At 33.9% G+C, this 17,855-nt stretch overlaps 2 protein-coding genes across 3 annotated transcripts in view; both read left to right on the top strand.

The window, feature by feature from the left end:
• Window positions 1-10,108, top strand: part of nedd4a (NEDD4 E3 ubiquitin protein ligase a) — a 47,758-nt gene extending 37,650 nt beyond the window's left edge. For both annotated transcript variants that reach the window (XM_048167779.1, XM_048167778.1), the window contains 15 exons: window positions 56-133; window positions 268-322; window positions 1,859-1,917; window positions 2,267-2,332; window positions 2,647-2,876; window positions 3,834-3,955; window positions 4,148-4,218; window positions 5,121-5,216; window positions 5,365-5,438; window positions 5,648-5,708; window positions 5,790-5,849; window positions 5,924-6,031; window positions 7,272-7,368; window positions 7,494-7,566; window positions 8,965-10,108. In XM_048167779.1, coding sequence (XP_048023736.1) covers window positions 56-133; window positions 268-322; window positions 1,859-1,917; window positions 2,267-2,332; window positions 2,647-2,876; window positions 3,834-3,955; window positions 4,148-4,218; window positions 5,121-5,216; window positions 5,365-5,438; window positions 5,648-5,708; window positions 5,790-5,849; window positions 5,924-6,031; window positions 7,272-7,368; window positions 7,494-7,566; window positions 8,965-9,067 — 1,353 coding nt within the window. In that variant the 3' untranslated portion in view covers window positions 9,068-10,108. The remainder of the gene's footprint in view (window positions 1-55; window positions 134-267; window positions 323-1,858; window positions 1,918-2,266; window positions 2,333-2,646; window positions 2,877-3,833; window positions 3,956-4,147; window positions 4,219-5,120; window positions 5,217-5,364; window positions 5,439-5,647; window positions 5,709-5,789; window positions 5,850-5,923; window positions 6,032-7,271; window positions 7,369-7,493; window positions 7,567-8,964) is intronic.
• Window positions 10,109-15,585: 5,477 nt separating this feature from the next.
• Window positions 15,586-17,855, top strand: part of prtga (protogenin homolog a (Gallus gallus)) — a 47,822-nt gene continuing 45,552 nt past the window's right edge. Inside the window, exons 1-2 of the mRNA XM_048169212.1 lie at window positions 15,586-15,849; window positions 17,047-17,346. Coding sequence (XP_048025169.1) covers window positions 15,783-15,849; window positions 17,047-17,346 — 367 coding nt within the window. The 5' untranslated portion in view covers window positions 15,586-15,782. The remainder of the gene's footprint in view (window positions 15,850-17,046; window positions 17,347-17,855) is intronic.

Below are 17,855 nucleotides of genomic sequence, written 5' to 3'. Positions count from 1 at the left end.
CCATTGTACTGAAATGTACTTCCTGTTTGCCATCCTGTTTCCTGTTCCATCACAGGACGACCCCCGGCTGAAGGTTCCCGTGCAAATGAGGAGGAGAGTCTCCCTGGACCCCACTGACCTCGGCCCATTGCCGGTAAGACGGATGATGTCATCGCTGATGTCATAAACATTATTTGGTTTTACTGACATGGTGTTCAGGGCAAAGGTTGAAAAGGTGTGTGTGTGTGTGTGTGTGTGTGTGTGTGTGTGTGTGTGTGTGTCTTATAGCCTGGTTGGGAGGAGCGAGTACATAGTGACGGCAGAATCTTCTACATCGATCACAGTAAGTGTCACATTCATAACCACCGGAAAAAAAAAAAAGGGAATCCGCACACCAAACAAATGCAGAGTTCAAGGTCCATTGAACATGATTTTTACTGAAGATTTACATGAGAATTGAAAACAAAATATCAAAGTGCACTAACAGAAAAATTTGTGCCATTCACACCATTCATAACCACACCAACCCAAAAAACCCACAATGTTGAACTTTTTCTAGGAATCTGGAACTGATATGTGCAATTTTTTTATGTCCATTTTTTTTTTACATTTTATATAATATTTTTAAAAAATCTTTTATATTATGTTTATAAACGTATTTCATATTTATATATATATATATATATATATATATATATATATATATATATATATATATTATACTATAATATACTATATGATATATAATAATATACTATATAATGTAATTTTATTAATCTATAATTTCATTAAGTTAATACATATTATTTCATTTATAACTGTTCTATTATATTTATAATTATATCATATAAAATATACGTACTGTAATATACTCATATTTATCATTATATTATTCATTATTTATTTATTTATTTAAATTTTATTTAATATTTAAAAAATCGTATATATATATATATTATACTATAATATACTATATGATATATAATAATATACTATATAATGTAATTTTATTAATCTATAATTTCATTAAAAGTTAATACATATTATTTCATTTATAACTGTTCTATTATTTATATATATATATATATAAAATATAAAATATACGTACTGTAATATACTCATATTTATCATTATTCATTATTTATTTATTTATTTAAATTTTATTTAATATTTAAAAAATCTATATATATATATATATATATATATATATATATATATATATATATATATATATATATATATATATATATTCACACATATAATTGTATACCGTACTGTAATATAAGCATATTTATCGTGATATTATTTATTTATTTAAATTTTAATATTTAAAAAATTGTATATAATTTTATACCGTACTGTAATATACACATATTTATCATTATATTATTCATTATGTATAATATATATAATATATATAATTTTATACCGTACTGTAATATACACATATTTATCATTATATTATTCATTATGTATTTATTTAATATTTAAAAAATCTTTTTGATAGATATATATATTTTTTTTTTGTACTTTTTTTTTTCCATTTATATTTATAAACTTATTTCATTATTTCATTTATAACTTCTATCATTATATATATATATTCACACTTATATAATCGTATACCGTACTGTATATAAGAATATTTATCGTGATATTATTAATTTATTTAAATTTTTATATTATAAAAACATATATATATATATATATAAATATATAAATGTATACCGTACTGTAATATACTCATATTTATCATTACATTATTATTCATTGTTTATTTATTTAGTTAGTTAGTTACATTTTATTTAAATATATTTGTACTCTTTATTTTACTTTATTTTTTGTATTTGTTTTTTTTTTTTTTCTTTTTTTTTTTCAGACACAAAAGTCACGCAGTGGGAAGATCCAAGACTACAGAATTCAGCCATCACTGGTCCAGTAAGTGGTTTTCTGTTTCTGTTAATGGTCATGTACAGTCGGGCATTAAAGACCGAGCCAATAGAAACGGATCTTTAAGCCATTAATGGATCACATTGAGACGGACTGCTGTAACGCACAATAATCTTTGCCATATCTTGTTTCTAAAAGTATTCTGAGCCTGAAACCCTGTCCATTTCTTCCCATTCATTTCCTGTAAGGGGTTTGTGCTTGTTGTCATGAGGGGAGGGGAAGTTATATTTGTCCTGGATGAGTTGAATGATCTCTGTCGGGTCAGGAACACTCAACATCTGAGCAGATAAGAGCTCGTGGATTATTGGCGAAATGATTGTGTTCTGCTTTATTTCAGGCCGTGCCTTACTCCAGAGACTATAAACAGAAGTACGAGTACTTCCGCAAGAAACTGAAGAAACCGGTGCGTCTCCGTCCTTCACGTTCAGGCCATTTCAGGCTTTTGGGGCTTTCCTGTCCCATTCAGATTAACACTCTTAAAAAACATTCCTGGTCTTATTTTGCAGAATTCATCAGTCCACATTATTTTAAAGGGATCAGTTGTTTGATTTCATTATCTTTCATTAGAATGCTTATTTTGTGCTAATGCATCCAATACTGTGTGGGCTGGAAAATCATTTTAACCAATAATGTCATCACCTAGCATGTTTGATCCATGTATCCACCTGATGGATAAATAAATATAAAATCAAAATCAATCTTTTATTCCGTCTCCAGTCAGACATCCCGAACCGCTTTGAGTTGAATGTGAGACGTAACGCTCTTCTGGAGGACTCGTACCGACGCATCCTGGCCGTCAAACGCTCGGACCTGCTGAAGGCCCGCCTCTGGGTGGAGTTTGAGGGGGAAAAGGGGCTGGACTATGGGGGCGTGGCCCGGGAATGGTTCTTCCTGATCTCCAAGGAGATGTTCAACCCATATTATGGGCTGTTTGAGTATTCTGCCACGTGAGTGATGGAATTTTTTTATATTCTCTTCAGTAAAACCGGCCCTTTAAATGGACCCTTTTCACATTTCCAATGCTCTCAGAAGCAGAAGCAAAATAAAATGATGTTTCTATGACTTTCCAAAAGAGGAAAAAATATAAAGAGATTGATAACTGTGGTCAGAAGAAAGAAAGATGTTAAATTTGCCATCACTCCCTCAGACTAAATTTGATATAATATAAAAAAAAAATATATATATATATATATATATATATATATATATATATATATATATATATATATATATATATATATATATATATATATATATATATAAACTTTACATATATTAATTTATTTAAATTTTAGTTAATATTTTTAACAATCTTTTATCTTATATTTATTATAATATATTAATAATTATATTAATATAATTATAATATATTATCTTATACCTTATATAATATAACCATTTTTTATTTGTAACTTTTATATACAATGTTTTATTTATTTTTTGTTTTAATTTTATTTATACCAATTGATGTCATTTGCAGTCACTCCCTCAGACTAAATTTTATACAGTATTTAAAAAAAAAAATAGTTTATATTATTTTATCACTTCAGTTATATTTTTCACATACACACACACACACACACACACACACACACACATACACATAATATATATATATATATTATTTAATATTTTTAACAGTCTTATTTATTATAATATATTAATATAATTATAATATATTATTAATATGATACTTTATATAATATAACCATTTTTTATTTGTAATTTTTTTATATACAATTTTATTTTATTTTACACAAAAACCATGCAGTAGGAAGATCCGAGACTACAGAATTCTGTCTGTGAAAAGGGTCCATAGACTCTTGAGTGTTTTGCTTGCTAAAAACATTTTTGCATGGAAAAACCTTTTCAAAATTTGAAGATGTCCCATGTGAATGTTGCAGGGACAACTACACCCTGCAGATCAACCCTAACTCTGGTCTGTGTAATGAGGACCACCTGTCGTATTTTAAGTTCATTGGCCGGGTGGCTGGAATGGCCGTTTATCACGGGAAGCTTTTGGATGGTAAGTAACCTGTCAAGACCAATATAAATACCCACAACTCATATTCACAGTTCTTCACTGTGGCTCTCAACACACTGTATGCCTGCAGACTGATTCACTAAAACATCTTAATGTAGCAAAAATTATAATTCTGTCATTCATCATTTACCTTATGCTGCTCTTAAATGTTTTTTGTTGTACTTGTCTGCACAGCATTCTTCATCCGACCCTTCTACAAGATGATGCTGCAGAAGCCAATCACGTTACAGGATATGGAGTCAGTGGTGAGTGACAGCCACACCTGAACCAGTCAGCATCAATTCTAAATGTCACTTTTGTCCTTTTTCAGAGAGAACAATGGCTATGGCATATTATCATTCCACTCCAGCATACTACCATACTACCTACAAAATAGCATACTACTTCTGCAGTGTGTATAACGTGCACAGTGAATATTATTTATTTATTTATTTTGCATGCATTATCCCACAGATACTATATCCCACAATGCAATGTGCTCAAATAGACATTTTATCTGGACACTTGTTGAAGTAAATGTATACTGTACAGCTGTTCTCATAATTCACTTTTTTACTAAATGGTAGATAATTTTTTACTAAAAAATGCTTTTCAGCAGTTTTCTTTTGCCCCTGCTTAAATATTTTTTCAGTAGGTTGTAGAAGTGCACTATAACAACATAATTTCTCTTATTTATTTTGATCTAATTTATTTTTATTTATTATTTTTATATTATTAATTGAAAAAAAAAAAAAAAATATATATATATATATATATATATATATATAAATTTATTTTTATTTATGCATTTATTTTTTATTTGATCTCATTTTTACATTTTTTTTTAATTTGTTTATCAGTTAAATTATGTTAATTTTTATTGTATTTAATTAGATTTATATCTTAAAATTATAAGATATAGGAAAATTTATATAGGACTTTTAAATACGAAAATCCACATAATAAATGTGTACAGTGGAGTAGTATTTAATTCCACAAAACGTCAGTGCCTCTGGGTTATTAGTAAGTCATAAAAGTTATATTTTAACACATGAGAGAGCTGTTACCACTAATGATGTGTTTAATGCCCCATGAAGCTTTGGTTTAGTCACTCACACTCAGTTATCAAACACTTGTCAACCTGTAGTTTTTGGTCGTATCATTTCAGGACAGCGAGTATTTTAATTCCCTCCGATGGATTTTGGAGAACGACCCCACAGACCTGGACCTCCGGTTTGCCATCGACGAAGAGCTTTTTGGACAGGTAATCTACTCTGTTTTACACTGTTTAAGCACCATGAACACCAAGAGTAGTCCGTTCAGCTTGTGCTTTATATGCCAATACTTCTGAAACCATACAAATGTAAATAAGAGTAAATGATTTTAAATGTCTGATCTGATCTCTTCCGCAGACGCACCAGCACGAGCTGAAGCCAGAAGGTGCTGAGATTGTCGTCAATGACACCAACAAAAAGGAGTATATTCAGTATGTTTTACCACCCTCTAGTGGCACACACAAACCACAACACATCTGACACTTATGAACATTCACATACTGGAAATCTTTATCTCCTAAACCATCAGTGTCGTCAATGTGATGGGATGATTTTGAGTTAGTGGTGTTTGCTAGATGAACGACAGGCTTTGCACGTTTCAGGATATAATACTGCTATCTCCTCTGGTGTGTGTTCACAGTCTGGTGATGCAGTGGAGATTTGTAGATCGGATCCAGAGACAGATGACGGCCTTCAAGGAGGTACAGATGCTCATTCAGTCAGTTCGGTTCACTGCTGCCCACTGAGTTTCACTGACTTATTCCTTGGTGTTTTATCTGCAGGGTTTCTATGAGCTGATCCCTCAGGACCTGATCAAGATCTTTGATGAAAACGAGCTGGAGGTGAGACCGTCTGCTTTAGTAACTTTATTCATCTGAGCTCTCAAAACCCTGACTGACCTGTCTGTGTTTCTCAGCTGTTGATGTGTGGCTTAGGAGACGTGGACGTCAACGACTGGAGAGAAAACACCAAATATAAAAACGGCTACAACCCAAATCACCCCGCCATCATCTGGTTCTGGAAGGTCAGATTTGATTTTTTTGTTTTTTTTATCATTAAAAATCAAACTTAAAGGTACACTTTTGGCCATCTAGTGGTTAAAAAAAAAAATACATGCATTTTGAGGCAGAATATTGTTTTGGTTGTGCTTCGGCTCTGGATTATACGGAAGAGGATTAGGGCCAAGCAATAATAAAAAAATAAAACCATCTAGAGATTAAAATCGTTAAATTTCGAGAAAAAAATTGTTAAATTACGAGAAATAACTCGTTAAATTTCGAGAAAAAAGTCGATAAAATCTTGAGAATAAACTCGTTAAATTACGAGAAAAAAATTGTTAAATTACGATAAAAAACTCGTTAAATTTCGAGAAAAAAGTCGATAAAATGTTGAGAATAAACTCGTTAAATTACGAGAAAAAAACTCGTTAAATTTTGAGAAAAAAGTCGAGATAAAATGTATTTTATTCGTTAAATTACGAATTTGTTCTCATAATTTAACGACTTTTTTCTCGTAATTTAATGACTTTATTCTCATAATTTAATGACTTTATTCTCAACATTTTATCTCGACTTTTTTCTCAAAATTTAACGACATTTTTCTCATAATTTAGCGACTTTTTTCTCGTAATTTAATGACTTTATTCTCATAATTTAATGACTTTATTCTCAACATTTTATCTCGACTTTTTTCTCAAAATTTAACGACATTTTTCTCATAATTTAACGAATTTGTTCTCGTAATTTAATGACTTTCTTCTCGAAGTTTATTCTCAACATTTTATTTAGACTTTTTTTCTCGAAATTTAACGAGTTTTTTCTCAATTTAACAACTTTAATCTCAAGATGGTTTTATTTTTTTATTATTGCTTGGCCCTAATCCTCTTCCGTAGGATTACCATAGTGAATAAGAAAAATACTTTCAAAAAGACATTAAAAAAAAGTTCAATAAATGCATGATGTTTCTAAACTCTGAATAATCGTGAAATAATCGTGATACTCATAATTCTACTTGTAAAGTAATGAGCCACTAGAGCATGTAAGTTATAATGATTTTTACCACGATTAATCGTATAGTAAGTACCTAAAACCCAATTGACCATGGTAAAATCACTGTAATGCACAGCTTTGTGTGCTTTATTGCTTTAATAAAAAAGCAAAATTATAGCACAACTTTTATATTTATTATTACTAATAATCAGAATGAAGAAAAAACAGCGTAGTGGTCAGATTTAACGTAGAGGCTCATTGTTTGTGGGATTTCAGACGGTGCTGCTGATGGATGCAGAAAAGCGAATCCGTTTGCTGCAGTTTGTGACGGGCACGTCCCGCGTACCAATGAACGGCTTTGCTGAGCTCTACGGTAAGCCCCGCCCCCATCTCATGAAGCTCATTAATATTGATCACTCTTCACATGTTAATTCTTCATTGCATGGCTTTTCAGTTTGGTTGATAAAGTGAAATATTGTGTTTCTGCTGATTTATCAGGATCCAACGGGCCGCAGTTGTTCACCATCGAACAGTGGGGCGCACGGGACAAACTGCCCCGAGCGCACACATGGTGAGAGATCTGTCTGTCTGCTTGGGGTGTGCGATTATATATAGTCAACGATAATATCGTGATTGTTGTTGCAGCGATGTGTGATCTGACACTGAGTATGTCCCTCACTTTACAAAAACACACATAAATTTATCCACTAACCATTCAGAAACGTCTAAAAGTTGTAACTTCTTCCTGAGTCTCTCCATCAGTGTCGACTCCGGTTTGAACAATGTAAGGCTGAACACCGTTACTGACAATCCTCATTTTGGCTGCGTGAGATTCTCCAGCTTTGTTGTTGTTGAGCTGTTAAAGCTCCGCCCTCTTCTGGAAAGGGGGCCGGGAGCAGCAGCTCATTTGCATTTAAAGGGACACACAAAAACGGCGTGTTTTTGCTCACACCCAAATAGGGGCAAATTTGACAAGCTATAATAAATGATCTGTGGGGTATTTTGACTGAAACTTCACAGACACATACTGGAGACACCAGAGACTTATATTACATCTTGTACATTAATATATTTAAGTGACTCACATTTTAGACACAGTATTGCTTGTTTTTGCTCTATTTCGCCAATAAAAATAAACCCAAACAAAGCCACAGGACTGTTTTGTGTCTCTTAGCCACACACGCCGGTGTTTCATTAATGAATAAACAAATCATTTGAATGAACGATTCAACGACTCACCCATTAAGACAATTCAAATGCTTTGTTCCTGAATGAATCAGCCATTTGAATGAATCGGATGAAATTCAATGACTCACTCATTAACAGTGACTTGCTGCCACCCATTGGCGGTTTAAATTTCACATTTAAAGTATCTTTTAATTTTTTAAATCATTACAAAATATCAATATTCAACACTTCGGGCCCTATTTTAACAATCTAAGCTTATGGTCTGAAGCTCATGGCGCAGGTGCGCTCAGGGCGTGTCTGAATCCACTTTTGCTTGTTTAACGACTGAAAAAATGGTGCCAGGCGCATGGTCCAAAAGGGTTGTACCTAGTCTCTTAATGAGCCATGGGTGTATTTTGGGCGTAACATGCAATAAACAAATCAGAGTGTCATCTCCCATTACCTTTAAAAGCCAGGTGCGCTTGCACCATGGCGGATTGCTATTTGCATGAAAAAAAAATGGCTTCATAAAGGTAAAACTACCCATAAAAGGTAAAAATCAATTTAAACTTATTGGAAAAGATCATTTCTGTCACTGCTACAAACTGACCACCACACAGAATATGAAGAATATCAAAAACTTTAGGCCACAAGATACAACACAGTAAACTCACATATCGTCTAATTAGCGCAAAAAATATCGAGATATCATTTTTTGTCAATATCGCACACCCCTACTGTCTGCACGTGTCTGTCTGTCACTTTCAAATCATTCATGTGTTATTCTGCGTCTCTCCATCAGTTTCAACCGGTTAGATCTCCCTCCGTACGAGTCGTTCGAGGAGCTTCGTGAGAAACTGCACATGGCGATAGAGAACGCTCAGGGCTTTGATGGAGTGGATTAGACTCCGACTGCCACGGCAACAGCGTAACCATGGCGACAGCATCACGACTGTCGGGTTTAAAGCGGGCGGCACACGTGTGCGTGCGGCTCTACAGGAAAGAAGGACGACTGGCAAGACGATCTGGTGAACACTGGTGTTATGAAAGCTGATCTGATTCAGACTCTCGAGGACAAATCTGTATGTTTATGATGTTTACAGCATAACGTTTTGTAATGTACCTCTGCATACGGCTGTATGTTTCTACCTACAATATCTATAGATTTGATCATATCTATGCTTTTGAGCATAATTAAGGAATTGTATATTTCTTATATGAGCTTTTAAGTCGCGCATTTATAGATGTGATCACGGCCAAGTGAATATTTCCCAAAATACACAATATGATGCCATTATGTTTTTGGTATCTGTACAGGCAATGTCATTTTTTGATTTTGAATGTTTTTAAAAACGTATCAAGTCATCATTATCTGACTTTTCTCAATATTTGCTCTTAATCGTTATCTTTTCTCACTTTGACTTTGTTTACATGGTTTTTTGTTTACATATACCCCACTTTTGAAAACCATATGATTATTAAAATCACCTTTTTTTTTGTACTGCTTTTGAAGGTTGAAGCACTTTTCTAAAAACAAACGTTTCCAGTCTTACTGTACATAGATCACCTCAGTCATGTGATTTTGTGACGAATCATTGCTTTAAATCATTTTCTAAATGTTTACAGCATAAATATTGCTTAAAGTAAGCATGTTTTGTCTCACGAGAAACGCATCGGACTGTTAAATAACTTTGCCTTCGTTTGTAATATAAACTATTTGAGCAACTTTAAATGGAGAAACACTTTTTTCGTCTGTACTGTTGTATAATTAGACGCTACTATATGAACTGCATTTCTACAGCACTGATGAGAGCGAGTTTCAGAAAGGGTTTTCTATCAAAGTGTCTTTGATTTTAATGTAAATTGTGCTTGTTTTAATTGTCACGCCGATCTTTATGGCTGCGTATTTTTGGACAATTAATAAAATTAAAACGACTCTTTCCATATGTCTTCATTGGGGTTTGTGAAGTCTTTATTTACAATACATACTAGTATTTGTAAAGCAGTTGTAATAATACATATAGTTTGAAAACATCTTTTTCAGGAAATGTTTAAGGAAGAAAGCTGGGGAAGACCATCTTCTTTTAGAAAGTACATATTTAAATAATAATAATGGTATTAAATAACATTTTTATTTTGTATGCATTTAAAGTCCCCCTGTTGTCAATAATTTTATCCCTTAAAACTCCTCTTTGATCACCAAAACGACACATTTAAACGTTTTTTCCAGTGAAAATTCTTCATGCATTAAAATAGCTTGAATGTAACAACACCTTTGCCTCATTTAATATATAAGGATCAATGAATATGCAAATTAGCTTCACCGCGATATTGCGCCCCCTTTTGCTAGAAAGCAGCATATATTTTTTTAATTAAAAATATACCACAATAACCTGGATTCTCTCTGCTAGTTCGCTGTTAATGATATGCTAAAGCCCACCAGCATGTTGACGTGATTGGTTACAAGGTAGTTTGTGATGTCGTAGACAACATTGATTTCTTTTTTTCACTGCAGTTTTAAGGAGAAAATACTCATCAGTCGTATCGACATATGAATTTTGCACATGGTTTGTCTTAAAGAATATTAAAAACACCACATAGACATATAAACAACATTAAAAACTTGATTTTTACCACAGGAGGTCTTTAACGCTGCAGTCCGTAACTTTTGGCCCTCTAGTGGTTAATAAACAGAACTGCATGCATCTTGGGGAAGAACATTGTGGCCGGAACTACTTCTCATTGTGTCGACCAAACCCAGTCTAAAATAGTCCAAATATAAACACTTATTGTAGGTGTACTGTAGTGAGACAAAATCATCATTATATAATTTTGTAAATTTTGAACAAAAAATGTTATGGACAGCAGTTTTAAAAAAAATTACATTATTTACATTATAAATATCACTTAAAACATGCACGGTAAAAAAAAAAATGTACTGGCAGAAAATTACCAGGACATTATCCAGGCATTTTATGAATATTTCTGTTCACCCTAAAACGTTTAAAGTTCAAAATTCAGGTAAAACACCTGAAAATTCTGTCAAATCAATAAAGTACATTCTGCCCTATTTTTACGGCTTATTATTTTGTTCTTGTGTTCTTAATAATTAAGAACTTGTAAACGAAATTGTAAGATTGTAAACGAAACGTATGGGCAGATCCATCTCATGCCCAGTGATGCAGTTGCCTTGCAGTTCTCTAAACGTCCACTGGGCGGCAGTAACATTGCAGGTGAAAACGGCGCGTCACTGCTGCTTTCAACCAAAAGGGGGCGCAATATAGCAGTGAAGTTTTTTGGAACGTGTTCTGATATGGCACAATACTTTACTGATCGAATAATTAGATATAGCCTACTTTTTTCTCTCTTTTTTTGAGAACTATACTTAGGCTGCATGAAATAATAGAGTTAAATAGCCTATATTAAAATGAATATTAAAATATAACGTCAAAGCTTAAAAAAGCTGAGCAGAGTGAGAGTGCTGAGTGATGTAGTGGGTGTTTGTCACAACAGTAGTGAATGTGACAATGCTTTCTCTTCTCTCACCATCCCCCTTTGTGCCCACCCACCTCCTGCTGGCCCTCAGAGGTCAGCTGACAGGTCACACACCATTTCATTCAACCTCCAGGACAGTGCTTGGGTTAGAGGGATGTGGCTTTCTACTGAGGGGGCGGGATGATGTGGGAAAGTGGCAGCTCCAGTGTCCAATGAGAGAGGTCTTAGAATACGTGCCGGATCTTCTTTCGCTCTGTAGTGGGAATCTCATATTGATTTTATCCCTTATTGATCAGATCTCATGCATTAGCATATTAGCAGTTGCTGTTTCCAAAATGAAAAGGAATAAATGAGATGCATGCTTTTTATTTCCTGATAGATACAGATTTCTCTGTTCATCCTCACGGCTCAGATGTAACAGCATTAGGTCACACAGCAAACCAGAGAAGGGCAACAGCTGTTTGTGCTTTATTAAACTACATGCATACATACACCACCACTCAAAAAGTCTCTTCTGCTCACCAAGACTGCATTTATTTGATAAAAAATACTGGGAAAAATGTGAAATATTTTTACAATTTATAATAACTGTTTTCTATGTAAATATATAGTAAAATTTAATTTATTCCTGTGATCAAAGCTGAATTTTCAGCATCATTACTCAGTCTTCAGTGTCACATGATTCTTCAGAAATCATTCTAATATGATGATTTGATGCTCAAGAAACATTTCTCATTATTATCAATACAGTTGTGCTGCTTAATATTTTTGTGGAATATATATATATATATATATATATATATATATATATATATATATATATATATATATATATATACAGTGACCTCCACAATTATTGGCACCTTAATAATTATGAGCAAAGGCGGCTGTGAAAATAAATCTGCATTGTTTATCCTTTTGATCTTTCATTCAAAAAATGTACAAAATTATAACTTTTCATTGAAGAAAAAGAATTGAAAGTGGAGGGAAACTCACATTATGAAATAAATGTTTTTCTCCAAAACACGTTTGCCACAATTATTGGCACCCTGTTATTCAATACTTTTTGCCATGATAACAGCTCTGAGTCATCACCTATAATGCCTGATGAGTTTGGAGAACACCTGAGGAGAGATCAGAGATCATTCCTTCATGCAGAATCTCTCCAGATCCTTCAGATTCCAGCTCTTCTTCTCTTCAGTTCACTCCACTCATTTTCTTCAGGGTTCAGTCAGGGGACTGGGATGGTCATGGCAGAAGCTTCATTTTGTGCTCAGTGACACATTTTTGTGTTTGTTTTGGATCATTGTCCTGATGGAAGATCCAATCACGGCCCATTACTGGATTTCTAGCAGAAGCGGTCAGGTTTTGATTTATTATCTGTTGGTATTTGATAAAATCCATGATGCCATGTATAAGAAGATGTCCAGGACCTCCAGCAGAAAAATAGGCCCGCAACGTTAAAGATCCAGCAGTATATTTAACCGTGGGCATGGGATACTTTTTATCCATGTGTGCACCAAATCCATCTGGTGGGTTTGCTGCCAAAAAGCTCTTTTTTTAGTTTCTGACAACTGAATATGCTGGAGATTGTTTCTGGATGAGAGCAGAGGATTTTTCTTGAAACCCTCCCAAACATCTTGTGGGGAAGTAGGTGCTTTTGATAATTTTTTTAGGCTTTCTGAGACTCAAGACTCAACTAATCTCTGCAATTCTCCAGCTGTGATCCTTGAAGAGTCTTTGGCCACTCAAACTTTCCTCCTCACTTCACATTAGGATGATTTAGACACTCGTCCTCTTTCAGGCAGATTTGTAACATCTTTAGTTGATTGGAACTTCTTAATTATTGCCCTGATAGTGGAAATGGGGATTTTCAATATTTTAGTTATTTTCTTACAGTCATTTTCTATATTGTGAAGCTCAACAATCTTTTGCTGCACATCAGAACTATATTCTTTGGTTTTACTCATTATGATGAATGATTAAGGGGATTTGGCCTTTGTGTTTCCTCATGTTTATTCTCCTGTGGAACAGGAAGTAATGGCTGGACAATTTCATGTTCATGATCATCCTGGTGTGCTAAAAAATGTAAATGTGAATGGGAATATACTTCAGAGATATTTTACTCATAAGAATTACTAGGGGTGACAATAATTGTGGCCAACGTGTGTTGGAGAAAAACATTTATTTCATAATGTGAGTTTCCCTCCACTTTCAACTGTTTTCCTTCAATGAAAGGTTATAATTTTGTGAATTTTTTGAATGAAAGATCAAAAGGATAAACAATGCAGATTTATTTTCACAGCCGCCTTTGCTCATAATTACTAAGGGTGCCAATAATTGTGAAAGGCACTGTATATTATTGACACTATTACATTATAAAATTTATATTTAAAAGACTTCAGCATAGTATTTGAGCACAATATTTAGTTTTTATTGTGATTTTTCTATTATTATTATTATTACATATAGATTGATTTTTATTAATATTATAATTATTATGATTTATAATTACTGCATTACTACATTACTTAAGTTTAGGTATTATGGGATATAGAATATGGTCATGCAGAATAAGGCATTATTATGTGTTTTATAAGTACTAATAAAATAGTAATATGCATGCTAATAATCAACAGTGAGAATTGGAGCCTAAACTAAAGTGTGCGCATGTTTCATACAGCGCTGTTTGACTGTGTTTGCTGACTGTGGGAAACTGAACTCAGGCTCTTTTCTCCTGATATTCACTAAACCGATTCATTGTCCTTCCTGACCTTTAGTCCGAGCAGAACTATTGTCCGGCCGGTCTGCGGGTCCAGAGGGAGAGAAGGAGGGGTTCAGGTCACACTTCTGCTCCTCTCAAACACACCGAGTCACAGAGCAGATCAATATTTCCCTTCAGTCTGCAGCTGTCGCACAGAACCTATCGATACTGGGCTGATCTGGATCTGTTTTATCAGCTGTGAGAGAACACACGTCACATGATTCTGTCTGAAATAAGACAACTGACCAACAGCACATGCACAGACACTGCCAGTGGAACAACCTTAGCATGTGAAAGACCGGGGCTAGTTGTCACAAAGACACAAATGCTGTGTTTTCTTTAGTTTTGAATGTTGGATGAAGAAAAGTGATGATGGTGAAGAAGAAAGATCCTGCAGCATTTGAGACGCACAGATTCAGACATGTTTATGATTGACATAATTACTGTTTTTAAGTGATATAAGTGCTCAAATGCTCTTCTGGGCTGCTGCAAAAAATATTTATATATATATTATGTGGCACTGGATGTCACAGTAAACTATAAACACAAAAGTAACAAAAATAAATAGTTATAAATACAAGGTAGAAGACAAAATGCTTAAACCCTAATAAACTTAGGCTTTTTGGCAATATGTTAGTGAAAAAATCATTGATGATTCATTTGAGGTTATATGAATGTAAAAATATTAAAATAGTGGGTTTATTTATATTTATTGCATAAAACTATAAAGATTTAATGCATTCAAATCTCAAAACTTTTTTTTATGTACAATACATTTATAAATAATAATCTTGATGTTTAATATGTTTATTGATTAATGTGTTTATACTGTAAATATTGCATAAAAAACACCAAATTCTAAATTATTTTAATTGTGAATGTTTTTAAACGCAAAATTCTAAATGACGAAACAAAATTCTAAATGAGTCTAAATTCTAAATGATGAAACAAAATTCTAAATAGTCTAAAATTCTAAATGAGTTTAAAATTCTAAATGATGAATTTAAGAATGCCATTCAACCATTAAGAACTTTAAATAATAAAACATATAGCCAATATTTTGAATAATAAAAAGAGGTAAATCCGCTCATGTTTATATCTGCTGCTCATGAATATAAAATCTCTGTTTTCAGAAGCGGGATCCCGGTGTAGTCATCCGCAGGCGGAGGAATCTCCTCCACTCACTGTTGCGCTGATGAGCCGCGTAACGCAGCGCGCTCAGGTGTTCGTCCGCGGAAGTAGTGCGCGCGCAGCGGTCAGCAGCAGCAGCAGCATCGCGTGCTCACTTCAGTCAGATTCAGATAGTGTGGAGCTCGAGTCCGCAACCCTCGGGCTCAGGCATGCTCGAACTACCAGAGTAAATGGCGTCTTTCAAAACGGATTTATACCAGCGTCTGCTGCTTTTTGCAGTATTTCTGCCAATCTCAGGTAATTATTTCATATTTGCAGTAATTATTGAAACAGGAATTGGTTATGTATACGAACTAAAGTGTGTTTCAGAAATCTCTCATGACTTAAATGTGTAGGATGAAGAAAGCCTCAACTTTTATGTTAGATTCTCATATTCATAAGTTAATAAATAAGAGATTAACGGTTAATTTAGAAGCCATGACTTCTAAATTAACGGCCAGGCTACAGAAATACACTGATTGATACTTTGATTTGATACAATCAAGCGCGCGGAACACAATGTAACAAACTTCAAAGCAGCGATTATGCAAAATGTGTTGAAAGTTCTAATGAACGAGATTAAACTGATACTTAGTGTCTCATTAAACATTCACATATTCTTGATAAAGTGCTTTATATTAGGCTATGCATAACAAAACTGCTTAATGGACATTCAAAAAGTTGGTAATATTATGAAACTTAATGCATGTTCAAAGGATAATGTTTATATACTAGTATATACACACAGTATATATATATATTATACACACACATATGTGTGTGTGTGTGTTAAGCATAATATAACATTTGAAATTATAACATTTGCCACCCATTATAAACCAGCACCTTGCATAATACAGTTCATAGCAGTTTATTAGTCAGCATTTGAATAGTTACATGATACAATATTTTATGCTTTTTTATATTTGTATAGACTTAAATGCAGTATAACTGCTGATTTGTTGAGCATTTTATAATATGTGCAACATATTTTATTCTGTGAAAGTTAATGTTGCCAAAGTTATTTAGTGTCGCCAATATTTTTATGCTTCAGCTTCTGATTTAAAAGATTCTTTTTAGTTCTCTTTATGCTCAAAAATAGCATTTTCAAGCTCTTTTATTACTTTTGAAGAGCATTCATCTCACATGCATCTCATAAAAACACTATGCATGCTCATTTATTTATTTTTATATCTTCGATAAAGTGTTTTTATGTTCAGTTTTTATCGCTCTAGACAAGGTGGGCTAAATGTCTTGTGAATTTCATGCTGGGAATAAGTTACAGCTCTTCTTTAGACGAGAATAGAGTCTCTTCTGACTTCATGAGCCATGAATAAGGGGATTACGGCAAGTAATCCATCAGGTCAAATATGATTACAAGACGCTCAAGCTGCTGCTGGACCTTTTACAGTCTCACTAACAGTTCCACTCACACTCTTGTGTTTGTCTCTGCAGGTGTGATGTGTTTCAGCGAGCTGTTTTTTATAAAGGAGCCTCATGATGTGACGGTTATGAGGAGGGACGCTGTGGTTTTGGACTGTCAGGCCCACGGCGAGGCTCCGATCGGCATCCGGTGGCTCAAGAACGGAGTGGTGCTCACAGAGTCGGAGCGCGTTTATCTGCTCACCAATGGCTCTCTGTTCATCTCAGAAGTGGAAAGTCGTAAGGACAAATCAGATGAAGGTTTCTACCAGTGCCTTGCCCAGAACAAATATGGATCTATTCTCAGCCAGAAAGCCCGCTTGACTATCGCAAGTAAGTTGCTTCGGCGTATGTGTCCGTTAATGTATGTGCCAGTGTTGCTCAAATGCTCTGTTAACATACAGTGAGAGAGGAACATCAGAGAGGAAGCGGACATGTAACACTTCCTGTGTGGAGCTGCAGATCGCCTGTGATCACATTAGATGTTCAACAAAATGCTCTTTTTAAATGAAGAACCATTAAAGCGATTTCTCATAGAGCAACAGCTCTAATTGGACCTTTTATTTTTAAGCTTGTGTTTGTGTGTGTTTTGCATTTTGTGTCTCTGCTGAACACTGGCATCTGGCTCTAAAGAATTCCTGACACATACACGGACACATAGAGGAAGTGTGGTGTGATGGATGAGGGTCATTATTTATGTGCTGTCAGGAGCCGGCAGCAGCTTTACAGCACAGAAACTGTGTCTCCTAATCATTACATCAGCAGTCATGAGTGTCGACAGAAAGGTCAAGATAACATGATTTTGAGATAGATAGATAGATAGATAGATAGATAGATAGATA

Source organism: Megalobrama amblycephala, linkage group LG19 (assembly GCF_018812025.1).
Source record: "Megalobrama amblycephala isolate DHTTF-2021 linkage group LG19, ASM1881202v1, whole genome shotgun sequence".
In the NCBI taxonomy this organism is placed as follows: Eukaryota; Metazoa; Chordata; class Actinopteri; order Cypriniformes; family Xenocyprididae; genus Megalobrama; species Megalobrama amblycephala.
The sequence above is the reverse complement of the archived record's forward strand: the minus strand, read 5'-3'. Positions and strand labels throughout refer to the sequence as shown.